Here is a 27,445-nt window from a genome sequence, read left to right on the forward strand (position 1 = left end):
AAGTAAATAGCTCGTATAAGCCTGATGCCTCAGGTTCTTCTTATAGGATAAACAACTGTGCCTGCGTCCTGTATTTAGACTCCACACATAGATTTTCTTTAATTGGAAAATAAATAGTGTGTGTCAGAAAAATAGTTGACTTACATTTTGGCCACCCACATGGTGTACAGTCTGGCAGAAAAATTGCCCGTTCAAGCCTGACCTGTGTTATAATACGGTAAATATCAGATTTAAGCTGGCTGAGTCCAGTGAAAATTATAGGTGGTGATACCTTAGTGGTGACTGAAAAAGGGGTTAGAGCAATTTCCATCTTCCAAGGGAAATTGGTCGCAGACTTACCTGTCAAGTTTTTTTTCACACAGCTGCTGTTAGCAGGCGTTTGGCGTGGGAGACGTCTGGGGGCTGGGCGGTTCGTGTGGCAAAGGCAGTCTGCGGCATTTTCTACACAGGGTAGTGTGAGTTACGGCACAGGATGAGAGGAAGTACGATGATTATGGGTAATCTCGCGATACAAGAGCTATCTTTGGGTCTCTAGTGCCATTCGTGTTAAGAAGAAATCTGTGCACCAGTCAAGGGTTTCTGTTAACTGTGTTATAACATGCTGAAGGTGAACGGTGCGATACCCTCCAGCACAGATCCTGCAACAGAGTTCTCAGTTACTGACCTTGAAGTATAGAATTTCACTTTACCTTATGTCAAAAGTTTCGGTGTTTTGTTTTGGTTTTTAAAATCTCTAGGAGTATAAGCAGCTGAAAAAATAGCCTCAATTATTAGAAGATAAATATTGGACTGTATTTATTCCCAGAACCCTGTTGGCTGACAGTGAAGACATGTCCTGCTAGATTTTGTTTGTAAAGGCCACAGATTGTAGGACAGTAAAACATTAGTAGTGGAACTAAGATTTGGGGCATATTGGAGAATTGTAAAGGTGGTTAACACAGAGTGAAAAGGATATAGCTAAATAATCTCTCTTTCCAAACAGGCTTCTACTTGCTTCCCTTCACATATATACATATTTATATAGGGGGGTGTGTACACATATAAAGAAGATGGGTAGAGGAAATGCCGGGATGTAGTTTATGGTGCTTGGTCCACACCATCTGATTTTTCAACTACAGTAAAGCATTACAGCAGTTGTGGAAATAGGGCCAGGGATGTGAAGCGTGTTAACTTGTGTTTAAGAGGAAAAAAGAAAGCCTAAGAAAGGTCCTGGTTCCTAGTCTTTGTGCTTGAAGGAGTTGCTTGTGTTCACTGCTGCCTAACCCAGCCTGCATCAGCCACAAAGTACTGTCTAGTAACTTCCTAGTACTGCCCTGAAATTCCCTCCTTCCTATTTCCATTATAATGCCTGAAACAGAGGGAAGTGTCCTTAGTGCGACCCCTGCATCAGGGTCATCCAAAGCAAAGCCTGGATCTGCTGGCCTGTAACGTGATTCCTTCAGTCGTACAGCCCCAAAGTGAAAAATTAATGTTTCCTTAACATTCTGTTCTTTATTTCTTTGGGTGCCTGTTTTCAAGCAACCTATTTTCCAGGTATGAATGGCTACCTCTAAGTGGTTCCAAGGACTATCCCTGCCCACCCCCTCAAGTTTATTAGCTGTATTTTCCACATTGACTTTGAATGGTGGTGGTGTTCAGCTGTGTTTGTGGCCCCATGGTATTTTTGTTTGCCTTCACTTTCCACTGAAGTTTAAGGGAAGAAGTGATATTATGGTATTTAAGGATTTAGATATAAAACTGTTCCATTGGGCAGTGGAAATATCTCCAAAGTATTTTTGGTGTAGAAACACTTTTTTATTGCAAGAGAATGGAGCTCTGTCTGGCCGTTGCCTGAGACCACACATAACACACCTCTGTTCCTCTGCAGTTTTGCCCTTGGGCTGTAAAGGTGGCGCTCTGCGTCGGGGTGAAGTAGCAACGAAGAATGCAGAAGTTCAGCATTATGACACCAGTGCTCTGGGTCAGCGTTTCCCCTGCGCAAACAGAATGAGGTCACTTTAGGTAAAAGAAAACTATCGTAATCACAGGAGGAAAATGTGTGGGAGAGACTTGTAGACACAGAAAGCAAGCCAGCCTTTTGCAGCCTTCTCTAGCTTAATAAATTAATAAACAGCTGTTTGGCTTTTCAGATTTTCTCAGCAGTAAGTGGTGTTAATCAATTTTTGATGCAACACTTAAAAAGATAGGAAAACTGCTATCCAGCTTTCACCAGAATAATTGATTTCTGCAAGACTTTAACTATCTTAACCGTTCTGCTTCAGTGTAAGAGTTCTGTGTAGACGGTACGAATAGATCCAGTGGAAGTCAGAGGAAAACAAAGCAATGTTTATTTTAAAAAGTCTTCCGAAGTGTTACTGGCAACCTGATGGCTCAAAAATGAGGCCACTGCGTATTTTGGATTGCAGGCATTTAATCTGCCTGCATATTTATGAGGAATGCAAATAAAAAACCATCTGAAATACTTGGCAACTAGGGCTGCAAATCACGCTTCCATAACTACAGTGAGACTAACCAAAATGAAGCGGTAATTATGTGTTTAAACACCAAATCTGCTGAACATTTCAGTTGAAAAATACAAAGTCCAAAACCACAGGAATTCCCGAACTTTTGGTGTGTTGTGACCTGGAATTGAGGCTGGTATTACCAGAGCATCCAAAGCAGTCGTGCGGCACTGTTACACTGAGGTACCTGGCGCTGCGTTATATGCTTGGGGCGGGCAGAAAGAGGCAGGCTTGTATTATCCAGCCGTAGGCGTTCAGTGGAAGTGCCCAAAAGAGGAGGCTAGTCTCTGTTTTTAGTTTACGTTAGCATATCGCTGAGGATGAAGTTGGTGATCTCATAGATGTTTTCTCTTACGCAGTCACTTACATCACCTGTTCTCATGTTCGTAAAAACATAACGTGCTCAGAGACAACTGCAAAATCGGGTCATCTCCTTAAGATACACCTGGAAAGGATTTAATAAATGCTTAAGCTCGGTGGGAGGACCGGGGTGCGTTGCCCTCTTCCGGTGTTCGTTCACGCGCCTGGAGCATCACCTACATAGATGCACTGCAGGGGAAGTATCTTCTGGTAGCAAAGGATGGTATTGAAATGCTCTGCTTCTGTTTTGCCAGGTAATTGCATTCTGTGATGTTGATGAAAAGAAAATAGCAAAAGGATTCTACACTTACGAAGCATCTGAGGTTAGTTACAAGTGCTCTCGCTTTCTTTACTGTGATCTGGAAGTGTTCTGGGAAATGGGGTAAAAGAATACGTCGCTGATCTTCGATAGGGTGTAGCAGCTCGTGTTGGTCAGGAGGCCGTGACAGAAGACTGGATAGCTGGGGATTGCTGCTGGAGTGGGAACTACGGAGCCAGAGCCATGGACCTCACACTCACTGAAGTCAGTTTAGAGTGACAAAAATATATCTACTCTGAAAGGATTCAGATGACGGGGTAAAACATCACCTTCACTGACAGGTTTTTTTTTTTTCTTTTAAGTGGGAGTAGAACTTTTTTTCGTGATAGATAAAAGTCAAGTGTCTATTAAAGACAGCTTCTGTGATTAATTGTAACCTATCTGTATATTAGTTTCACCGTATCTGAATAAAACTTTGATGGGTTCCTTGGGATACTGAAGTTTAAAGTTTAAAATCAAAATTTAATTTTAAAGCTGTAGGCAGCAATCTTTTATTCCCTAGGTAAGGAAGCATGATATTAAGATGGCAATAAACAAACCATATAGAAAAAATAATGTTGTCTTGTTGCACTATTAATCTCCTGGCAGGAATTGGCTCAAGGCCTGGAGTATCCAGATTCAGTCCCTTCCCTACAGCAGTCGGGGGACAGACAGTTCTTAGTTTCACTGGGCGTTGGGTCGCGCCCTGCGAGCGCAGCCTTGGAGAGCGCGATTTGACATGACAGCGTAGCCCGGCTCACTGCAGGGGTGGTCCGACGTCGCGCGCTGGCCTCGGCCACACACTCCCGCTGCTCTGTTTACAGTGGGTCTAGCATTCTTGTGGCTGCAGGATTTGATTCAGTTAGCTGATCTGGCAGAAAGGGAATCCTCAAAATCAAGGGTTACCTTTTGCAAGTTATCTTGTGAATCAAATTACCCAGAGGTTGCACGATCCTTATCTCTGATGGGAGTAGGACTGAGGGGGGGGTAGAGGGAGAGGAGGAGCAGCACCTCCTCAGGTACAGCTTGTGGTTAGACTAGAGTAACTGTAAAACCAAGCCTGTACTGGGAAGCTACTGAGTGTTTTCAGCTGCATGAAAGCAGCCGGGGTCCAGGATTTTGACCTGGAATACTGAGGACTCACTGCCAGTGCAGTAATACTGTCAGCATCATCGTTACAGATCCTGTGCATTTGTCTTCCTAAGACATAGCCATCCTCTCAGGTCAGTCATAGCGAAGATTGTGCTGCAACCTGTTGTGAATCCTTAGAAAAGTCTGCAGCCTGGATCCATGGTGAAGTCCCACTTGGGCATAAGCCATTTAACAGCTCCCACAGAGAGGGAGAGATTCTCCTTTGCACCCGCTATTGTGCCTGCTCTGATGCTTCTCTGATGGCACAGTAAGCTGATGCAGCTCACTGAAGTGGCAGAAAACCTGCCAGAAAAGAGAAGGAACATTTTTTTTTTATGGGGTAGGCTATTAAAGCAGCGTACCTTGCGATCAGATCGAGGAGGGACTTGTTTGGGAACGGGCAAAAAGTAGAGGTTGGGGGTAAGGAAGAGGCAGTGGAGGAGAGGAGTGAGACCTCCTTTCAACAGCAGAAAGCTCTTAATTCAGATCTGGTGTAATGTCTAACTTCGGTCAAAGAAACACAATTGTATTGAAAGACTATGGTAAGGAAATAAGGGGTACTGGAAACGACTGGCAAAATAATGAGCGGAAGCCTGTGACCAGCTGACTATTTAGCATGAGGTCTCAAAATACTTTTTTTCCCCTTTTACTGTTAGCAGCTCCTAAAACTAAGCTGACGAGTGTGTGCCTCTACTGAGTCTACTGCTTCTTCCTGCAGGAGAGACCGAAGCCAAGAATTCCTGTATGTCACTTCAGAGCTGCAACTCCACCTTTCATCATCTGCGTGAAGCTGGTGAGTACCACCGTCAGCCTTAGCTTTATGTGCCTAATCAGCATTTGCTCCTTATGAAATGACATTCCTATTTACTGTAAGGAGCTTCTCCTCGAAGCTTTTACTATGCAACTGAAATGCATTGTAGATGCCTTTTTTTATCAAATTGATTGTGCAGAGTATTTCAGGGATTTAAACCAGCAGTATTAAGTAAAGTAGTCTTAAGAACAGTAAAAGGTACATCCTCTGTAAAAGAGCTTGGATCTGTTTTACTTTCTTGCCTAACAACATCGAGCATATACAGCCAGCCACCTGGCCTCATTTCTTCCTAGTATTTTGCAGCCTTATGTATGCAAAGGCTTTCTTTTTTAAATCAGACCTTAAAAACTGTTTTTGGTTGGCGCTGCCAATTCTGAAGCCTCTTCTGTGCCTGGCTGCAGTAACTTTATTTCAAGTGGTTTAATTGACCTAATGACATAACGAGAAGATGATAACCAGCAGTTATTTTGCTGTTATATTTAAAATAGCAAAGTACAGCAAATGGGATAACACAGAAGTTTTAAAGCAAAATAGTAAATACGTTCTAGTTGCAAACGCTCGCAAAAATATCTCTAACAGTAACTGAAACCTGTCGCTACATGTAAACACCGACATTCTAACGCCCGACTAGACGTGGTCAAAGATTGAGTAGCTGAATCTCCTCTGGTACAGTCTGCTTTTAACTGAGCACTCCCAACCTTACGATCAGCCCTGAGATCATAACTGTGAGTTGTGAAGCCAGCCCAAAAGTACTTTCGGGCATTAGCACCTGCTGATGGTCGATAGACTCTTCGATAAGCTGGTAATATGACAACTAATTTAATTTTTTGTGCTACGTACAATGGTGGGTGGAAGCCTCTAGATGAAACATCTGTGCGACTCGTTACAAAGCACATTTAATTTGTGAAGCCCTTACAGTGAGACTGTTGTACAGCGTCTTGCCTGAAAACTCTGGTCCCCGACTTCAGTTGTGATTTCGGTATATTTTTCTGCTTACAGCCACTGAGCGTTTTTTACTTGCTGATCACAGAACACTGTAGGCTATAGTATCATTTCAGTAATATGCAGTATTTTCTTTGGAAACACAACTTGACCTACTTGAAACAGTTTCAGAGTTTGTAAAGCTGCTTCTAAAATCTGCCTCGGAAGCAGCTCCCTTTTTCAGTGAATTTAAGGAAGTCAGTAGACATTTGTATGGAGCCAAATCTTTAGAAACTGCAGGCGAGTCATCTCGCCCCTCTCACTTCATGGTTCAGTTACGCGGTGGCTACTGTGGATTTTGGCGTTTTAAGAGCTGGTGGCAAAACCACCCTAGCGCAGAGGTAAAGAAAGATCCACGCGCATGGAGCTCCGGCAGCATTATGCACTGGGAAGACAAGACAACGCTGCTGATAGACTTGCATAGCAACGTAGTGAAAGCCCGTCATGGAGCTTACCTTTCTACAGATTTTAAACGTGCTGATACCAGTTTGTAACATGAACCTGTGTCATTATAGCCTATTATTTAATATTATGAAGACAGAGAATCGGGTTGTTAGAAAAACGAGTTTATAAAAAAGAACTGAAACCAAATTTTTCTGTTAGGGCTACCTGATACCCTGTTATCACCTGAGAAACCACAAGCAACCTAAGAAATAAGAACCGTAAATCTACCTGTATCAAAGTGCAGGGAGTGTAAAACCCGGTGGAGAGAGAAGCGGAATCAGAGGGTCTCCGAGTCCTGCTCTGCAACCAACCCTCCTTTTCTCTACCGTTGGGTTTCGCAGCTGGTCTGAAGGAATAGTTTTTAGGCACCTCTTTCAGCTGTTGTCATACTTTCTGTATTTTATTACTGTTAGGAGTCTTCTGGAGGCTGTCAGAGTCTGTGAAATCCCACTCTTACTACTTGCAAGGTTGTGCGTGGATTGAAATGGCCACGGTTTTCAGTAGTAGTTTTGTCACGGAAAGTAGTCTTCTACCAAAACAAAACAAGTTGATAAATGTCTGTGGTTTAAAACATTCAGGTATCCTGTCTACAGCAGCTTTCAAGCTTCTAGACCTGACCACTAAAGGAAATGGTTTCTAAATGGGTTAAGAAGAGCAGAGCATTGAACTCTCTCATTCATCTGTGTTGATATTGTGCAGGCCAAGTATGATGCTGAGGGTTAGTCTTTGCTGTATTTATAGGTTGAGTTTGCCTTGCTTTCTGGGCAGCCCACATCTGAAGGCACAGCTGAAAGCAACACTGCCCACTTGCTTTTCTTTAATCACCTTTTCTACATTCCTTCTGCCAACATGTTTTTTGAAAGAGGGAGCACAGGAAAAAGTAGGCTAGGGGATAAGTACATAAAATATTAAGACTGCATCAAATGAAAACCGTCTTTTTTGCAATACTTTTTGCTGCCTCTCTGATGCTGCTCACCCAGCTTTATCAAATGGCACTGTGCAAAAAATGTTGCTGTTACAAGTTGAAGCCCCAGGCTGATGTGAAAGGCTACGTGGAGACATAAAATTCCTCTGCAAAAAGGGGTGCTGTCCTCCTGCACACTGTGGGGGCAAAACCAAAACTCCTGGGTTTGAGAGGTTACAAATGACCTGTATTTTCAAACTATTCAGGGCAAGGAGCTTGCCCCAGCTCTGTGTTTCAGGTCACGCAAGAAGCAAACGCACAAAACCCCAGTGAATGTACGGACATGTCTTGTGTAGAGAGCCGACAGTGCAACAGCTAGAACCTAGCTCCGTGTGGCGTGGAACTGCTGGCAGTTTATGTAAGGCAGAATTAGCTGCAGATCCTCGTAGCTAATTTCTTAAACAAAAGTCATTAACAAATTCCTAAACATCCCAGACTTCCAAATTTAGCTTTATTATTTACCAACAGAAGTTCATCACCATCCTTCTGAAGAAGAAAGTGTCCTGGGGCCTTATTGTCTTTTATTTTGCAGTTTGTGGTAGGGGATTATTTTTAGTTTTGGTACAGACAAAACCTGCCTGTTTATATGCAGCTCTAAGAGGGGAATTTTGAAGATTAGATATGTTTACTAAGTGGGTTGTTTGCAAGAAACGACTCCGCTGGCCGTGTACTTGGAGCAGTGTTTGCTTATTTATTTTTTCAGGCAGTTCCTCCCTCGCTGGCACTGGCATTCCTCTGTTACCATATGAAATCATTTTTGAAGAAGCAGCCATCCTATGTGATCCTCGCTCAGTTTGCGTTTTAAAATGGCTTCACAAAGGGCTGTAGCCGAAACTGCTCGGTGTGCGCGCGCCTATGCAAGGTTTTGCTGAAGAGAATAAAAGTGCGCCTTTAGCTCGTCGAAACGGTGTAGCAGCCTGCGGTACCACTTCACCGAAGGGTTTGCACCGAGTATTTTCTCTCGCTTTGAGGTAAAAGCAAAACGCTTAGAAACCATGTATTGTGCCCTGTTTTGGCATGGATTCCAAGTGCCTGAAATGAAAGGGATTTTTTTTTCCTGTCGCAGTAATTAAACTAGTTTGATTGTGGAAAGTTTTCAGTAAATTTACTGTTAGACCAGTTATTGTAAAACCCTGCCTTGTTCTGTCACCTCAGTCTTGGGCTCTGGGAAGGAGAGAATTGTTCGTAATTCTCCTGCTTTATTTAGCACCTGGGATCTTTTAGATAGAGGGATACAGACAGAGATATGTATAAAAAAATATTTTTTAACCCTTCTTTAGAGCAGGTTCATTTTCAGCAAGCTAAATGCAACTGTTTCGTACCCTGTCCTAACTTGGGAAATCTTGGGTTTATGAAATCATTAGTGGAGGCTAAAGGTCGTAATGAAGACCTACATTTCTGGGTAGCATCCCTGGTGACAGGAGGGGTAAGTTTTAGCAGATGGACCCATGAAGGTCTGGGACCTTGACTGAATTGCGAAACTAGGACCGAGTCCTTCAAGGTATGAAATTTCATCAAGTGTTCTTGATTTCAAGAAGTAAAAAGTACTCAACATCTTTCACAATCAGGGCGTTATCGCTCAGATAAGAAATTGGTTACCTAAGGTGAGGGGAGCCCTTGCTTAAAAAGCCTAGTGCCCTGGGCCCTGTCCTGCCCTTCTCCACATTAGTCATTAGCTATTATTTTTTTAATGGTTAGTAAACATGAGAGCTCAGGCATGATTTCATGACTGGTGGTTATGGGGTTTTTTGTTGAAGTTCTGGATCAGATTATGTATTTTTTGGCATCGCTAGTGAAAATGGAATATGGCAGGTAGATGGGAATCGTTAGGAGAAAGGGGAGTTAATCTGTGAGCTTGTGGCACAGCGTTGCTGTTTGGGCGAGAGGTTTGAAAGCGTTTCCTTTCCTGTATAAATTCAGGCCACAGAAACAATGCAGAGGTTTGGAGGAGACAGGTCAGCTTGTTTTGTTCCTGGGCTCCCTGCTGATGGAGGTGGCAGCGCCCCTTGAATGGAAGGCTTCGCAGCAGCACCCAGATGCTGTGAGCATGCTTATAAGCAGCCCAGCTGATGGGTCCAGGGTGCGCTGGGAAGCTGGCTGCGCATTCCTCCACGTGAGACTGAAACCTTCGTTTCTGAACTCAGGTTCATTAAAGATCCCACAGCAATCTTTTGAAGCCAGTTATTCCAGCCAAAGCGAGGTGTTCCACCTCCTTTAACTCCACAGTTTCACTTGGAATCTGTTTTTGTAACTTCCTGCCCTGAACACTTGCAGTACGTTGTTATTGCTGCTCTGGGCCAACCAAAAGAACACGAGCAACCTCCTTACCCACCTCCTAGAGTACTGTGAGCTTTAATTCAGTGCGTTTTTTTTGGTGACGTGCCTGAAGATCAGTAGAATTAAGGACTCCGTGAAGACCAAAGTAGAAATGCTCAGAAATGCTGAAGTTGGCATGTTTTCTTAATGACATCACTGCCTTGCAAGAGTGCTCACGGAGCAAACCTCCCAGGTTCCTGTTCAGATAACGTAACTAGGGCTCGAAAGGAAACACCTTTAACTGTGCAATATGTTTCAGTTGCTTGATGAAAGGTTTGTTTTGTCAGACAGGCTAATTATTGTTCAGAAATCTACATTTAAAAAAAAAAAATATCACTCTCTTGTCAAACTCAAGCCTTGGTCCGCTGGAAACCAGAAGGCGCAGCTAGCTCGCTGCAGCGCGGGGCCGAGCACGGCCCTCGCAGCCTCCGCCGCCGCAGCAGAACGCGGCAGCTAACAGCCCCCAGCAAACAGGCTAATTTGAACACTAAAAGTTTTAAACATACACTTCATTTTTGAATGGAAACATTTCTGAGCCTTGGTTTGTTTGTGTTTAGCTCTGCAAGTGGGACTTTCTCCTGTGGTCTGAAGAACCAAATTACCAAAACCTGGTACAGCTGGAAATGAGTTAGTCTGGTTGAGCCAATTTGCTTTTTCGCCCCTCACAGGATTTGACAGGTGGAGCATTTGAAACAAACCTGAACATGCTGAACTTGAAGGAAGGGATGGATTATTATCACTTCAACTAAAACCCAAGGTAAGGCAGTGATGCTGAGGCTGTAGAAGTCTCTATGTAGCTGTGTGTAGGCACACCAAGTGTTCAGCGGATTAGAAATTTTTAGTAATTTGGGCTTCATTAAATTAGTCTTTGTGCTGAGCAACCCCTTGCTAAGGGAAGGCCTGGTTACACTAGGGATAATGCTGTTTGCTCGTTTTGCTATTGCACATCACTTGTTTACCAAACTCAAGTTGATTGTTAAATTGTATTTCTAATTTAAATAACCATCAAATGCAGGCCGTGAGGTTACAAGAGGGCTGTCACCATAGGGAACCCTTAGAAACGCACCAAGCAAAGCCTACAGCCGCGGGCAGCGTACAGAGAGGGTTCCGGTGCTCGGGGCCCTCGCCCATTCCCTGGGGCTGGCTCAATTCCTGCGCCTGGAGCAGCGGCCGGTGCTGGCCGAGGTAAAGCTCTGCCCGGGGCTGGTGCTGAGGTTCAGGTGTGGCATCCGCTGTTTCGGGACTGGCTGAGACATACCGCTGTGGCTGCAGCGTCACCTGGCAGCCCGGCGAGCTCATGTGCAGATGCTCACACTTCTCACTGCGCCTTCTCCGGTTTTTTTTCAATAAGCAGGCGTTGCCAACACAACTCCTGTTTTTCGTGCAGCAGGGACCTAGAGGTATAACTTCACAAAGCCAACGTCATCTGAGACCTTACTAGAAACTTCCATTTTAATGACAGTGTAGCAACGTGGGCGGTGGGTTCAGGAGTATTTCCTCCGCAGTAATGCCTGCAGGCAGCCCCCGTGGTGTGAGCAGCCACGTGGCCAGCTCAGGCTGTTGCCAGCAAATAACAGCGCGCTAAACTGAATTTCATCTGCCAGTCCAGTTTGCAAGTATGCTTAAGAAGTACTGAATAATGTAATTTATAGCTCTCTTAAAAAGGAAAAAGACTCTTAAGAGTGAGACAGGCTGTAGTTTTGGAAAGGAACAGTTGCAGCAGCAGATTGCTGCAGTTTGTAGCAGGTATTTCACAGATAAACCGTCTTGTTTTTAGCTCCTCTGAATGAATTTTGCCTTCCTTTCAACTTCTCATAGCACAGAGAGCCACTGTTCTACTTGAAGTGCTCGGATAGTGGGATTTAATTAGAACCATCAAATAACACAGTGTAGTTAGAACTAACATCATGGTGCCTGTGCATTTGTCCTCCCCATCACCTTAGTCTTCCCAAAGATAAATGTTATAGCCAGGTCATTTTATAGTCAATAAGAAATGGTCTGAATTCCTAGCAGTTGCTTGAAGTACTGAGTCACCTCTGTATTCTTCAAGTCAAAAATAAAGCTTCAGTTCTTAATGCTGGTTTACCACAAAACATTTCCTTGAATTAGTTCTATAAAGAGCTATTACGAGAGGCTTTGCCTTTAGCTGAAGCGAAGCCTGGATTTTTTTGTTGGACTATGACATACTAATGACAGACTTGGGCACAGAGATACTTTATGTTCCGGAACATTGCATTATCACTAAGCGTTGCCCATCTTAAAAGAATTGTTTTTCAGAGCTAAGAGAGTAATGCGGCAAGTCAGATTTAATATTTCATGTGTGTACAGCAAGCACAGGCTGAATGGCCCCGTTCAGAGCTGTAGAAGTGTAAATCATTGACATCAAAAAACCCAGGTCAATTGTGACAGGAGTATGAAGAGAAACCGCCATCTTGTGGCTACAGATAATGACTTTAAAAACTGAAAACATAATGATTCTTTGCTGCCTTTGTATGGCATATCTGCACAATGCTTTAAGACATCATCTCTGCCTCTTATTACGTTAAATAGCGCGCTTCGCAGCTCGGGCCGAGAATCCAGTTTGTCGGGATGCCACAGCACAAACTCTTCGAGTCCTAATGGCACCCGAAGGCAGCGCTTCGGTTTGCAAACCAGCAGCCAGTGCCTGCACCGCCGTTATGCTGAATTCTGCAGGAGAGAACGAGAAAAAAGAGGTCACGTCGAGCGGCATGTATCGCTGTTTTAACAGTATCCCAGTCACGTAGTTAAGTAAACTAAATGGAGGAGAGAACCTACAGCCATACAACGCTGTGATATTTACAGTCCTTCTGAACACCTTGATTTTTAACTACCCTTTAGCAAATTTTATTTGTACAAGTTTTAAAGGAATGATAAGTGTGGATTTCATATGAAATTAGCCTCATTCACCTTTTCATAATGTTATGCTTGGCTTGCTCTCTCGTGTCTCCCCCGTGCTCAGGCCCTGTGAGCTCCTGAAGCAGAGCAGTGTTGTGCTGGGGGAGCACAAAGTGGCTGCTAGCAGGGACATCTGGGCAGCTGTGGGAAGCCCTCCTAGCGCAGCGAGTGTCACTCAGTGAACTCCAGCAGGCGCAGGCTGAACTTTTTGCTAAAAGCTGTACTAACTGTTGGCTTGTGCTAAAAGAGGAAGAAAAGGTGACGCTCCAAATTCAGCCACATCACTTCCAGATTTCCCATGATACTCTTTGTAACAGTTCCACCTGAAATACCTCTACGTATAATTGGCTATTTCTTATTCCTTGGTTTATATCAGAGACAGTTTTCTGTTCACTTGTCAGGCTTCTCTCAGCCTCCAGTAATTAAGGAGTTGAAATAAGGTGTGTTGAGATCCCTGAATTCATCTGGTAACATCTTATTTTGACCGTAAAACATTTCTATTAAAAGGCCTTGAAACAGCAATGCTCGGGGCAACTTTTGCTCTAAAACCAAGGCCTTGTATGGGCGAGGGGTTCAGCTTCTCGTTCTCCAAAAACCACAAAAATGTTAGTTGCAGGTTTCTTACAATTGTGCTAAAAGCAGAAAACCTGCAGCCCTGTCTCGGTAAGACCAGGAAGGTGAGCAGGCTGCTATGGGGACAGCGTGGTGTCTTTGGAGGTTATTGATAGATGGCTTAGGTATGGCTTCTGCCCAATTTTTTTAAAGGTATACGTTTAAAAAAAATATATTTTTATATCAATGACAACTCAAAACACAGGATCTTACATTAGGGGGCAGCTTCAGTGCAAAGGCTTATCAGCGGTTACACAGGAAGACCTGGCCGCAACAGCTTACGTACACCGCGCGGTGCCACAGGGAGCCAGGTCACCGCGCACGTCAGGAATGCCGTTAGCTCAGGGCCCCTCTGGGCGCTCCGGAGGAGAAAAGGCAGTGACTTTCAGCTGTGAAAAGGGCTAATGCCGTTCTGAAATGGAACTGTCCGGGGCAACCAAATAATGCTTTGCGTAATTCTAGTCACGAAAATCAATGTAATGGGGTTCAGATATTTTAATGAGGAAACGAAGGGAATGAAGAGCCACTCTAGTAGGAAAAACTTCGGGAAGAAGCCTGCACGGGTGATGTATCTGAATTCTAAAATAATTACAAAGGACAAAACGTTCTAGAACTATGAAAGCAGAACAATAAAAATCGCAAAGGCCAAGAATAAGGTGCTATACCACTATTTTTAAGCTTAATCACTTTACAGAATAAATTATGTGCTGTGGATGCCTGTGATACTGGGGCCTCTGTGGATGCTGAGGTACTGGCCTTGGGTCATCAAGTGTTTTCACCTTGTATTACTCAAAAGTGAAAATAACTTTTCTTTGTAAGCTGTCACGTTAGCACATGTTCCCTAAAACAGTAATAAATCAGCCTCCTCATCGCTGGACAGAGAGGGCAGGAGCCCCTCAGAAACTCCTACCAAAGCAGAGAATTCTGTATTTCCGAAACACTGAGCAGATGGGCGATTCCAAACCTTCTACATGGAAATGAAACAGGACCTACAGGTGGATATACTGCCTGTCATCTTATGAACATATTAGCTTTTAGATTATATTTGTCCTCTTAGGCACTGTTAGAATTCTGTGGCTTGCACAACCACGTTACAATTTTGTTGTTTAAATTGACTGGGAAGTTTTTATCCTTTTTCTTTCCTCAGAAAAGGCAGACGAACAGTTTCTGAAACATCTGCACTGCATTATCTCATTCTTGCGTTGTGTCTGAGTAAGATGTCACACTACAAGGCTGGAATGTTTTCAAGAACCGAGACTGGAAGAGCTTAAGACAACAGTCTTCAGCAATTCCACATATTCTGGAGTAAGGCGCTCCTCCCGGTGCACACTGACATACCGACGAACCAGCGAAGAACGGCGGCGGTTGCACACGAGGACCCAGGACGTTTGGCGGCACAGTTGGTTTTTTCTACGCTTCTTTAAAAAAACGAAACCCCTCAGGAGTACATTTCCATACTTTACCTTGGCTACCAGCTGCGGTCTGGGCACTTGCATGAGGTCGCAGAGATAGTTGCGTGTCTCTCTCACTGCTGGCAGGGCCGCCTCCCTGCGTGAGGAAGTACCTTCCAGTTAACTCAAAAATGAAAACCTGAAGGTGGCTACATTCATACACCTTCGTTAGCTATCCCTTTCCTCGTTACGATGTATGCATCTATATTTCATGTCCATTTCAAACTGCAGAAGTTTTTGTTGTGTCACAATATTAAGAACAACGTAACATTTTTGTACCATCTTAAGCCAGATACACCACAAATACCCAGCAGGTCTTCCAGAAGTGGCAGTTACTAGTAAAATGCCCAAGACTGTTCTTCCAGGCTTTTGTATTCCAAAAAAACCCCACTATTTCATACAACCCTTTTGCCTAGAAGTTCACTAATTTAGTCTCTACATTTATAGCTCCTTTTTGCTTTAGAAAACTTCATATCAAGAATTTAAATAAATGGCACGGGATTTGGAGAACATCCTGCAATCTATAGCAGCTTTCTCCTGAAACAGGAAATCCCGTCCTAAAACTTGTGAGTCTTTTAAGAAGTTTCTGCAATAGCGTGGTGTCCCCGAGAGAATTCCCCACGAGCTGTCAGTTACAAAAAGCCCCAACTGCCAGAAATCCATACAGACGACGTTCTTTTCCATGTTGTAAAAAGTGACCCCTCTGACTAACTGGAATGCTGAGAGACTGCTAGGCTTACTCGCCAACGCGGCTTTATTTTGTTTTTCTTAACAACTGTAAATGGGCTATTGAAAATGTAACTCTCAGCACATAAACAGAGTCCAAAACTAGAGAGAAAAAGCATGAAGGGCAAGCTAGAAATAATCTGCACTTTGCGGGTTTTTTAACCACCTTGGACAATTTGTCATGTTCAATACTGGACACCTTGCTGTAGCTAAAGAAAAGTTATTACTTAGCGTAATTGGTTTAAACTCTGAATTACACCATTTTATGCCAAAGTCTCTGTAGTTCCAACACAGAACAAATACACGTATGCCAGTAATTATCATCTTCCCCAAATATTCATTCTCGTTTGGCTTCCTGATGTTAATGCTTATTGTAATTCAGAATTTACTGTGCTTGCTTTAGCACTGAGAGAGCTTGAGCATAACAAGCAGCTCGCGCTGACACTCAGCCATGACTTCAACTATCTTCTTTTGTAAACAGTTCAAATCTACCAAGATAAAATAATTAAGGTTTAAGTAAACTCGCGCTTCATCTTCCATCTTAGTGCAGTGGACATACTGCAACGGGGAGCTTAGAGCGGGGCCTGAACCAAGACTAAACCAGGCAGCCAGTCACACCTTAAAAACGACAAGGTGAAAATAGAGTATTTACTTTTCTGAAGTGGTTTTTAGGAAGTATTTTGCTTTGGTTTAGTACCCCGTTTCTGAGCAGAGCTGGGCTACTGCTGCTTCTTCTGTAGCCATTTGGTGTGTACCACTTCTAATTTTGGTACTGTAAACATCCCTCTGTGACAGCGGTAATCTAATCCTGCTCGCTTGTTTCTGTTAACAAATTCTTTCTGCAACTTCTGAGCCAGCCTGCTTTTAAATTCGCATTTCATAAGCGATCACTGAATCGCACCAAACACGACACTCGGCATCCATGCGTAGTTAAGCAAGTCATTTTAGCAATAGGCAGGACTTTTGATAACCAGTTCTTTAAATCTGAGACCCTTATTCTACTTTTGTACTGGAAGATTCAGAAAAATAGAAGCAGCCACCCCTGACAGTGACAAGCTTCATTTTCTTTTCCCAAATATGAAGTTATTTAAGCTCAAGCACAGACATAAAAGAGAAATTAAATACAAGTTAAATAATGTAAGCGTGCAGTCTGAAAATATGTAAACCATGACCTTACAGTGTATTTGTTCTTTGAACATGTCTAGGTTAATTTTATTTCCATGAAATGTCAATGAAGATAAAAAGCGATTTAGGATGGTGACTAAATAAATTTATTTTTAAATATCTTTCTATTCTCATCTCTTAACTTTGACTGCTGTTTGAGGCCGGGTGTTGGGCTACTAGACCCATGACCCGGGAGAGTTGTCTGTAACAAGGAAAAACGTTTAACGTGGCAGCAAAGCTAATAAACTCATTAGTATCTGAAAACTAATATTTCCTCAAATATCTGAAACCTGGAGTCTTCTGCAGACTCCGCCAGGTGACCATAAAGCACAATGCTAAAATTTGCAGAAGAGGGAAGAACAGCACCAAAATTCTGGTGCGCATTCCCTGTCCTGTCACTGGGGCGGCGCTGCCAGAACCCGCTCGCCCTGCGCCCCAAAGGCCCTTTGCTGCTTTGGTGAATCCTGCTCATGAAGAACAAGACCCCCCACGCTTGGATGAAGCCGACGTTAAAGGTAACAGCAGGTAAAAAACAAACCTACATTATATAAAAGTGGTCCTTTAACGCACGCAGTCGTACGCCTGGGAAACAGGCAAACTGTTCCAATTCAAAATATTTGCTTGAATACAGCGTTTGTAGCATGTTGAGCAGTTACATTTCATGGGAGATTTGAGCTGTTCTGCTAATTCTGTTGTTTTCCAGCTTGCCGAGATCCATCCCTTCCCAAAATCCTGCCAGTGCTCCTAAATGCCAAGAAACTGTCTGTGCAGTTGAAGTTTGACTGTTTGCACAGCCCAGTCGCTCTCTGTTTCATGGAGAATTTCCAAGAGCTCCTCCCTTTTCATGTTGTTATAAAAATACAGATATTTTTACTTTATCTGGTGGTGAGTTTATACATACCGCTTCCAGCGGGACAATGTACTAGATCGTTCTTTAGAACAGAAGAATTCTTTTCAGCAATGCTTTTCTGGCCTAAAAGCGATAAATAGCTAAATCTGTGGTCTTGTTTCATAGCGCTTCCCTGCCATCGGCTCTCAAAGGTGTGGCCTTTTTGTTTTTAACTTCAGCGGTACAAACATCATTTCAGCTCTTATTAGTATCTGGCAGCAAAGTCACTTACCAGTTGGTATCGCTGAGTATGGTCATAACCTCCTCCACGACGGCAGGCTCAGCCACATCGCTGTAGGTTATCAACATTTCATAAACCTGACTGGCTGTCGTTTTCCGTATCTACGGGGAAGAGGCAGAGGAACCGTCAGTGCCCTCCAGAGCCCTGTGCGGAAGAGCCCGCCGCCACCGCCGGTACCGGCGCTGCCCGAGCCTCCGCTAGCCCTTCGCTGCAGGAAGGGGCTGCGGTTCTGCACCACACGGAAATTCACGCTACTACAATCAGTATATTTTCACTAAACTTTTGCAGGGTTTCAGGTTAAGATCTGTCCCCCACAGGGAATGAAGGCAAATGTTTGCCAATGGCCCGACTGGAGCATTTCTTTTCTTGAAGTGACTCACGGAGCCAAAGTCTGGCTCTACCTTGGGTTGCTGTAGGCCCACAAAACAGATAGGTTTCCTAGTCTGGAGGCCGTAAGAGTCAGCAAAACTCTAAAAACCTGCTGGGAGACAGCCGATGATGTGAGTAACATCAGCTTTTTACACTCCAGTTTCTGGAAGCAGGTAATTTGCAGGTATTTTTCCCAGAGCGCTGTTCAGTAGTGGCGCTGCTGCGCATACAGAGGAAGCCAGCTGGGCTGGCTCCTGAAGTACAGTGCATAGAGAGATACTAAATAGAAAACAGCAAAACACCAAAAACGAACTCTGGGTTTTGTTTTTTTTTTTTCAAGGAAGCCTGATGACAACCAAAGGCAGGCAAAGAAATGACAGGGTTCTTTCTGCAGTAGTAGTGCCAAATTAAATGGACCCAACTGTAAAAACAAAACATGATGTAGAATACCAATAAAACATGAAATGGAAATGAGCTCTCTTCAGTCCTTACACCGAGCCCTTCCTGCAAAAGATGCTTCATGGAGCGAGCACACGCACCACGGAAACAGCTGGAATAAAAATCTGAAGTATCAAACGTTGCAGAGCCCCATATGATTTTAACCTTATCAAAAAGAAATTGGCAAAAGCAATCACCGTTAGAATAAACAACGTCGGTTTGTGTTGGCCAGACACCAGCCTGTTCAGCGTGTTCTCAAACCACTGTAAGACCTCACGGGTTTTCACGTTCTTTTTGTGCGCCCTCGCAATTACTTCTGACAGCCTTTGTTGCTCCTCCGCCACTCGACTACAGCTGCAGCTGCATGGCTGCCTGCAGCAGCGAGGTGCTAGTCCTCGCGCACAGGAACACCCACAAATGTCCCCAGGTGAGACCCTTGTGTTGTGCACCAAAGGCACAGAGAGCTGCTCTAGGTGCTTGGTTGCCAGAGCAGCCGTGAGCTGGGGCTCCCGGGTCTCGTACGGCGAGCGCAGCCCCTCTCTCATAAACCTAAGGCCACAAAAATTTCTAAGGACTCACGTTACCCACGTAGGATCTGCTCTTATACGTACTGAGGAATAACCTGGGGTTTGTGCCCTGCTTCAGTCAGTTCTGTGAAAAAGGTGACCCGATAAACCCTCCTGGGTTGCACAAGCGCGCCTGTGTTGCACGCCTGACGGAACAGCTGTATTCTTCTTGAACCAGAGCTACTGCTGAGTTCCGACTGTCAGGAATACTGCAAAACTAACGGTAACTTAGTTAATTTAGTCATTTGCCTGACTGGAGCTTTCGGGCACTAAGTGGAACAGATCTTCACCCTGCTGCGTGAAAGAGAGAGACGCCTTCGGCACCCAGAGTCGTCCTAATTTGAAACAGTAAGGCCAGAAGGTGGAAAAGCAGTGTGGGAATAGCCAGGTACGCTGCAAGGACCCTGTAGCCTGTTCGAGTGGCAGCGCTGCAGGGAGCAGACCCCGGAGAAACAAAACCTACTCCGTATGTTAATATTTGATAAAAAGAATGCTGGTTTAATGTACTTTAAATTATTTTTACTTGTATTTTAAATAAAACATTTGATAATACACAATGCCTTCAATACTTACTACAGGAAATGGATGGCAAAGGAGGAGAAACAATTGAAATAAAACTTTCTCTCTCATGTCTCCTTGAAATTGAATCAGGCCACAAAACCTACAAAAATTAAGAAAAAACACAGATCTTGTGTTACAACTGCAAAAGTGTATTTTAAGGATCAAAATGAAGATGTAGATCAGAAAAAAAGGTGGGAGGGGAAGCTTTGCTACCGCCGGGAAATCTCAGGTGATATTCTGAGTGCTGTGGGAAAGCAAACACCGAGGGTAGGTGTACGGAAACCTGCTGGGGTTCCTGAGATGCCACGCGTCTGTGTCAAGTACAAATATGGTTTTAAGGCTTCTGACTGGCAGCACCAAAGGCTGTGCGCTCAAAACCACATGTGAATCGCGCTCTCGCGTAGACACCACAGGGCCGGGTAGGCTCTTACATGGTGTACTTAGGAGTGAAAGCCAAAATAGAAATGTGGGCGACTTCTCTTGTGAGGCCTTCTGGCACTCTTAAAATATTACCAATAGAGAAATGAGAGTCAATAAAGCCACTGCTTGACATAGGTACACCTGAATAATTTTGCTGAGTTCCTGACAAGGAACCTTTGTTCAGCTTTGCAACGCTTTGTCTCTTTTCCCCCTCCTCTCCTCACCCAGCACTGCCTTGCCTGACCAGTGCACGTTTGGGTCGTCGTCTCTGCTGTCTGAACTGAGGGCTTTTACCCTAAAGCCAGATAATAATTTTGCAGGTGTTTTCAGCCCTTTCTAGTGTATATGTAAGATCTAATCAATTATGTATTTTTTGCATCGGCACCAAGTCAAGCTCTCTACAAGCAAAAAGTAAACGATTCGCTGCATCTCTAAGAACATCAACAACATTTTAGAAGTACTTACATTTTATCCGATCCTTCATACGTTTTCACCCCTGCCACCCTCAAGTACGTGCAACTCTCACGACCTGGTATTACAGGTATTCGTGTGTGGTTTTCATTTACATTTCACCTGAAGTAGACCTAGCTGGTACACCTGGTGGGTACTGCGCTTAAATTTTCTTCACTTTTTACAAGCAGGGAAAAGATTATTTCATCAACTCACACTCCTATGCTGGAGCGAAGCTTCCGGATGTCTTTGGATCTTTTGATCTCCTCTTTACAAAGGGTAAATAACTTCACTGAAAAGGGATGGCTGAAAACGGGAAAGAAAAAAAGATGAGAAATAGAATTTCAAACACATTTCATGATGGTGAAGATTCCAGATTAGCATTCAAAGGAGAGGAAAGAACGCAGAGCAGCACGTGCTTCTTCCCCAACAGCACGCCCTGCTTTAGGTGGGCCTTTGGCGAGTTTGGCCACCACGTTACGGGGCTTTTCTTTTATTTTTTTACAGGGAAGGGAGGAGGTTAGTGTTAATTACTGGCATTGCTCCTACCTGTATGCTGAGGCATGAACGACATTTAGCCAGACTGGTTCAGCACATGCACGATAATCGGCTTGCCACGGCTCGTGTTTACAACAAAGCGTGGTATGATCAGAAATGCTATGTCAGGAATTAAAATATTCCATAGCCAAATAAAAATTATTTAGTCTGTGTATCATTGTGGTGCCTTGGTCGTTCCCTAAGGTCTTCAACCAAACTTCACATAAAAGGGGAAGAATGTTGTTCTTAAGTACTCCACCATTTCACAGCCCAAATTCCTTCAGTGATTCCAGACAATGTAATTAAACACAGGGCTTACAGTTCTGTTAAGTGTACGAGTCATGAAGCCATCTTTAAATATATTTAGCAAATTCTTTTCTTTTTCCACAGTCTGGGAAACGCGATTCTCACAGCTCTTTCCCAGACACTCATACAAACACCAGTATTGTTAGCATATTCCAAGGATCTATTAAAGAGCAGAAAAGAGGGAATATTGCTTTTATTTCAATACAAATTATTTAATCTCTTACTTGCTACACTCAAGGCTGAAGTGCCATAGATGCAAAAGAAACTATGTCATATTTGTCTAGTAAGCACAATTACTTCTAGACCGCATATTTTGGAAACCTCACTGTATTGTGTATGTAAAGCAGAAAGCAAAAATCCTAACATTTATTTTCTGCTACCGTGATTCAAAGCTGTGGATAAAAGCTACTCAAAAAAGCTGTGTAGTGTAATCTGTTGAAAACCAGAACATTTAAAACGAGGTTTATAGGACCAACAAGATGTTCGGTTAAGTAAATGCACCTTGTTACATATAGTTTTCCAGACAAGACTTAGTGTTTTTTAATTACTTCTTTAAAATTCTTAACAAAATACTGGCAAATATTGACGGGGTTAAAAAAACTGAACAACAAACTGTGGAACCATTTAGCTAAAGAATGCTGTCTACGGCTGGCTGCCTCAGTGTTGTCCAGAAAACCACATTAGAAGAGTAAATAAAATTGCCAGGTTTTCAATGTTGATACTGAGGCTTCATAAGACACTTCCCGAGCTGACAGCGGCAGGACCAAAGAGCCCGGGGAGGGCTGGAAGAGCGGCCTGCTGCCACCCTCTGCCCGCCGTCACATCAGCGCTGTTACCAATTTTAAGGAGCACGAGAAGCACGGCAAGCGCGCGCGCAGGGGACGCTGAGAGAATGATGGGCGTCTGCCTGAGTGAGTCACACTGATTTGTCTGGGTAGGGGAGGGAAGAGCATCTCCTAATATTAAGAGGAGGTATGTTTTTTCTTACCTGGGTGAAATTTCTCCTCCTCCCAGCCCCAATTACACGAGGACATTGTGAAGACAACTAATTACAATACCTGCAACGCATCCTGGCTTTCAGCACAGAACAACGGCAACATAGTGGATTAGGTGAGATTTAAATCGGTTGAACAACACGGATGTCGCTGGGAAGTACAGCAACAAAGACACCAATTGGAACAAGAGCATCTGGAATAAATTTAATAGCCGTAACCTTATGTGCAGCATTTTGTGTTTAAAACAGATGCACTTTGCTTTCTGTCATTTGCCAATTTCACATTTGCAATAACTAAACCTAACCTACGTGTGATCTCAAATGACTCAAATAGCTTGGCCTCTTTAAAGGAAATTGAGGAAATTCCTTCTCCTGTGTGGGCGCAGTGCCAGCAGAAACAGAGTCGGAATCTGGGGAAAAGGGATCAGCCTGAAGTCTTTACATTATGTAAATTGGGCGCACGCAGTACTGCAGAAAGGGCTCTTGCCTTCTAAAGGTGCGCTGAGTTTCAGCAGTTCGGCTGACACCACCTGGGGTGGCCACGAAGCCCGAGGCCAGCCATCGCTGTGCTCTTTGCTCTATCGTGTATTACACAATAGCAGTGTAATTGCTTTAAAAAGAAAAATCCACGGGAGAATGTAATTCATAAAAGTCATTAGTCGGAGGTCAGTGGGGACCCACATACACTGTAAGACCGCCAGACAATTACTATACCTGTACAGTGCATGAACGCTTCTGCTGAAAATGTAAAATATATACCCGCGAGAAAGAGAAACGGCACTTCTACTTCTTACTCCAGAAAGCATTAGATCCCGGGTTGTCATTCAACGGCTATCCTGTTCACACAGGACCGACTATGGACCAACCTGACCGTACCTGCATCTCCCTGGGCTCTCGGCAGGCTGACAGCCCTGGTGACCAGCAGAATCCCTCCTGCAGCTGCAGGAGCCAGAGCCAGAACACAACGCTCCGGTGCCAGTTCTGCCAGTGGCTGCGGTTCCCTCCCTGCTTCACTCCCCTTCTTCCTCCCTGTCCTTTGTCCCACTACCAGCAGGGAGCTGACAGCCACCACTATCTTTTAAAAGCGGCCACTGGTGAGTTTTAAAAAGCCCAATACGCTCTGCTTTATTTATGACAGCTGTGTTTCAAGCACGGCGCCCTTTGCCTCTGGCAGTCTCTCTCATCAGTTAACACTCCCTACATTATTATGAATATGGCTCCACAAACTCACAATGTACACAGAGATGAAATCATGAGTTTCTGGGTTGTGCTAGCACAGAGAAGAAACTACACTTCAGCTGCAAAGGACCGCCGTGCTCGGGGCGGGAGGGCACGCAGGGCAGGGAGGAAACAGCAGGTCAATGACGCCACAGTGTCGCCATACACCTGCACTGCTGCCTGAAGAAGTGGGTTTCCCCCACTTCCCTCCTTATTTTGGCACAATTTGCGAGCGCACAGCAGAACAGATCGAGGAACTACCTCAAGCTGAATTTTACTGGAAGGAGGATATTTTTAACCATTCCTGACAGTTCAAAGGAAGGGGGGAAAGCTCTCATGCTGGACACGCAGGTTTATGCCAGCTCCGGGCGAGTAGGAAGGAACAACCTGGAAAATGGCAGGCAGAGCTTTTCCCTTCATACTACAGATTCAAACTGAGCCAAGCACAACAAAGAAAAGCTGCTTCTGATAGCCTTTTGATTACCCCCGTGATACTGACAGTTGATGCATTTCAGACCCCGCTGGACAGGAATTTACCCTGCACCTCGCTTCCCCTCTGGGGGGTTCAGCAAGACCCACGCGTGACAAACGAATCGCACTTTAAAGAGGAGCATTCACAACACAGTAGTGGAGGAGAAACGCCCCGTGGTCCGCTTGCCCTCCTGCGCAGCGATCACAAGGCCAGCCTTACAGAGAGCCAGAAGCATCAAGCTGCCTACTCTAAACTTTATGAGCTATATGGTGTGAAGAGGCAGGAAAACGCGCCGCGGGTTACGCCTCTGCGGGGCAGGAGTGACACCATGTGGCAATTTGCTTTAACGGGAGCGCTGGGCTCCTAACGAGCCTCAAATTAATTCAGCCAACAGCTATTAATCCTGGCTAAATTAGACAGTGTAGGATAGTACCTGCTCTGGACTGCTAATGTTTTATTAGACAAAAAAGGTCCAGGATAGTGCATATATCCTTTTGAAACTTCCAAATGCATTTGCAAATACTTTTTAGAATGTGGCAGTTGACTATTAAGCAGCTGGCGCGGGCATAATCCTGATGCCAGACGTCCGACAACCTCAGTTGCTAAAACTCCACTCAGCCCAATGTGGTAAAATATGAGGGAAGGAGATGAATTGGGAACCAAACACCCCAAGGAATGCTAATGTTTCATCCACAGCTTCTCCAAGAAGTTTTTCGTGTGCTACATGACAAGCAAGAAGTTCACAGCAGAACAGAAGCAACAGAAACGTTGCTCACCAGCAGTAAGACTGTTTTCTAAAAACAACCGTGCAGCTCATTCCGCTTATTACAGGCACCCTTTATATAGAAGGCTCTGAAACTGCATGCAAGCACGGCCTTTTCATGCCACCAGGCAGCGCATCTCAATTTTCAGGCTCATTCTGCCCTGTATTTCTAGACTTTTATGGCACGCTTCTTTGAAAAGGGAGTAAAAAGGTCCTGCTCAAGAAACCAGGTCCAAAGTCACACTTCTCCTCTATGCAAAAAGAAGCAGGTGGCATCCAGCAGTGCAGGCGGGCAGGCCGCGGAGCCGGTATCGGTGTTTATCCATCCCTAACTATACCCAAATGACATATGCCAAAGTAAGAAAATGCAAACGTTGCACTAAATATAGATTTGGGCTCACCCATCTACTGCGTTCAGCTGATCTGCACACAGGCTCTCAGAGCACAGCAGAACCCGCTCATCGGGCTCACGTGACTCTCCGTGAAGTCCCCACAGTAACCCGCTCACAGTCACCTCTCGGCCGTAACGTACCTCTATTACCAAAAACCTGGCACACAGAGGAACTAAATCCTCTGTCTCTAGCTGCCCTCAAACTTCTGAGAGCTCTGGCCTTCCAGAGCTTTCGTATGATAATGAGTTCTTGCACTTCATGCCAATATTTCATTCCCTTGCCATGAGAATGATCCACTGGGCTGTATAATTATTACTTCTCTTTTCTGGTTTCATCATCAAATTGGAAGCAAATACGTTTGGATCAGCTTCAAAATCTTTCCCCCCATAATCCCTCTGGATTTTATTTCAGGCCTTTTAAATAACACATGACAATGGCACCGCTTCTGACTCTCACACAGCCAATGCAGTGATGCTACCATGTGCTTTCTGTTTAGTGACCCATGATGTGGGAGAGACAGACTTTACCTGGGATTTCCACCCATAATCTATCACCTCCCCCAGCAGGGAAAACGGGAGCCAAGTCCCAGATCGCTGGCACAATTACCAAACCAAACAAATAATATTCATTCCATCTGTGAGTATTTGACTCATTTTAAAGTCCCATTCAAAAAGGGTCCGCCAAATTTAAGAGATTATCTAAATACACCCTTGAAAACAAAAGTAGAATTAATTAAAACTTTTAAAGCGATAAGAGCTTTCCAAATTTATCTGCTGTGAGCAATTCTTGAATCGAGAGACTCTAAATCCAGTATACGTGCTTATAGGATTCACGTTGTGCAATTCTGCAAATACCAGTAGATGTGCCAAGATGCTGCCTGCGAAAGTTCATGGAATATATTGTAATGTTACCGAAATTAAAAGCATTCTCTTCTGAAACATCTGCAAAAAAACACGATTTCATACTGGAATATCTTATTTGTGTTTATCCATTCCTGAATGGAATACTTGCCAGAAGACTGAATTCAGTGTGGAAAAGCTGGGACATGCCTTTTTTATTATTATTATTATTATTAGATTCTTAATTAACTTCTTTGGAGAGATTTGCATTAACAAAAGCAGTGGGATTTTGGAAGCGATACTCTGCAGGCACACTATTTTGCAGCATCACAACAGGCGGCTGCCCTTGCTAAAGGCTCACAGTACAGTGAGGAACGTACTCCAAAAAGCGTGCATTTAGGAAGCAGTTAAGGAAAGCAGCAAAGTGGGTCTGATCCCGGCCCGAGTCTGCCAGGCGAACCATGCAAACTGATTTGATTCACGTACAGGTTGTTAAACAATGAACTGATAACCAACTTCTACACTGATCCGAGAGTCCAAGATTTTACCAAGGCTCTTTCAAGGTTATCTGGGCCAGAATTTATCACAGCTGCCCCACTTCAGGGAAATTAAAATATTATATCCATACACACACCCCACTAAGAGTGCGCTGCACCCACATCTAGTGCGACATCCAGCAGCAGTCAGTGTAAGATTTGACAGGCCTGTTGCACGGTGGAAAACAAACAAGACTATCAGCCACTTACTTCTCTTGCATGGTAAATATATCAAAACAGCCGTTTGCCAGCATTTGGTCCAGCATTGTCAGGAGAGGTACAGACACCCTGATGAAAGAAAATAATTTAACAACGTAAATACACTTCCTGGCATACATATATACACTATTTTTAATTAGAAGCAAAGAAAGAAACTTCCTATCTACCTACACATATTTAAATTAGAACTCTAATTTACACAGACAAGGGTTGCTCAGTAACTTCTGTGTCTTGGCTAAATCATCCTCGTTGGCTGAGAAGGGGACATTCCATTACAGCCAAAAGGGAAAAAACCTAATTAACAACACGTCTGGTTTAAACTTGCAGGGTCCCGAAATTAACAGTACACAATTAACAGTAGTAGAAAATATTAATTTATTTTCCAGTATATAAACAGCATATTCCACAAAATGTGTCCAAAGTTACACCACCTTCTCATTGCAGGTATTTAACAAACGAAGAAACGCACAACTTGTGAACTGGGATAACTTTGGTCATGTTTGCTATTTCAACAGCTGAGACAAGCAACAAACTAAAAATAAAATAAAACTGAAAATTCT

General features: G+C 43.9%; 2 protein-coding genes across 10 annotated transcripts in view; one reads left to right on the top strand and one right to left on the bottom strand.

The window, feature by feature from the left end:
* QTGAL (queuosine-tRNA galactosyltransferase) overlaps positions 1-16,795 on the top strand; it is a 136,645-nt gene extending 119,850 nt beyond the window's left edge. Inside the window, exons 10-13 of one of the 6 annotated variants that reach the window (XM_075111048.1) lie at positions 3,116-3,184; positions 5,009-5,083; positions 10,475-10,563; positions 14,482-16,795. In XM_075111048.1, the coding sequence (XP_074967149.1) occupies positions 3,116-3,184; positions 5,009-5,083; positions 10,475-10,555 (225 nt within the window). In that variant the 3' untranslated portion in view covers positions 10,556-10,563; positions 14,482-16,795. Of the gene's footprint in view, positions 1-1,867; positions 2,000-3,115; positions 3,185-3,273; positions 3,462-4,946; positions 5,085-10,474; positions 10,564-14,481 lie in introns of those variants that run through there. The other 5 variants (XR_012663303.1, XR_012663304.1, XM_075111050.1 and 2 more) reach the window with 5 other exon arrangements.
* TBCD (tubulin folding cofactor D) overlaps positions 12,094-27,445 on the bottom strand; it is a 131,372-nt gene continuing 116,020 nt past the window's right edge. For all 4 annotated transcript variants that reach the window (XM_075111043.1, XM_075111040.1, XM_075111042.1 and 1 more), the window contains 6 exons: positions 26,877-26,954; positions 20,826-20,915; positions 19,752-19,839; positions 17,797-17,906; positions 14,798-14,882; positions 12,094-12,494 (listed from right to left, as the gene is read on the bottom strand). In XM_075111043.1, the coding sequence (XP_074967144.1) occupies positions 12,483-12,494; positions 14,798-14,882; positions 17,797-17,906; positions 19,752-19,839; positions 20,826-20,915; positions 26,877-26,954 (463 nt within the window). In that variant the 3' untranslated portion in view covers positions 12,094-12,482. The remainder of the gene's footprint in view (positions 12,495-14,797; positions 14,883-17,796; positions 17,907-19,751; positions 19,840-20,825; positions 20,916-26,876; positions 26,955-27,445) is intronic.

This window comes from Phalacrocorax aristotelis, chromosome 16, assembly GCF_949628215.1.
Source record: "Phalacrocorax aristotelis chromosome 16, bGulAri2.1, whole genome shotgun sequence".
In the NCBI taxonomy this organism is placed as follows: Eukaryota; Metazoa; Chordata; class Aves; order Suliformes; family Phalacrocoracidae; genus Phalacrocorax; species Phalacrocorax aristotelis.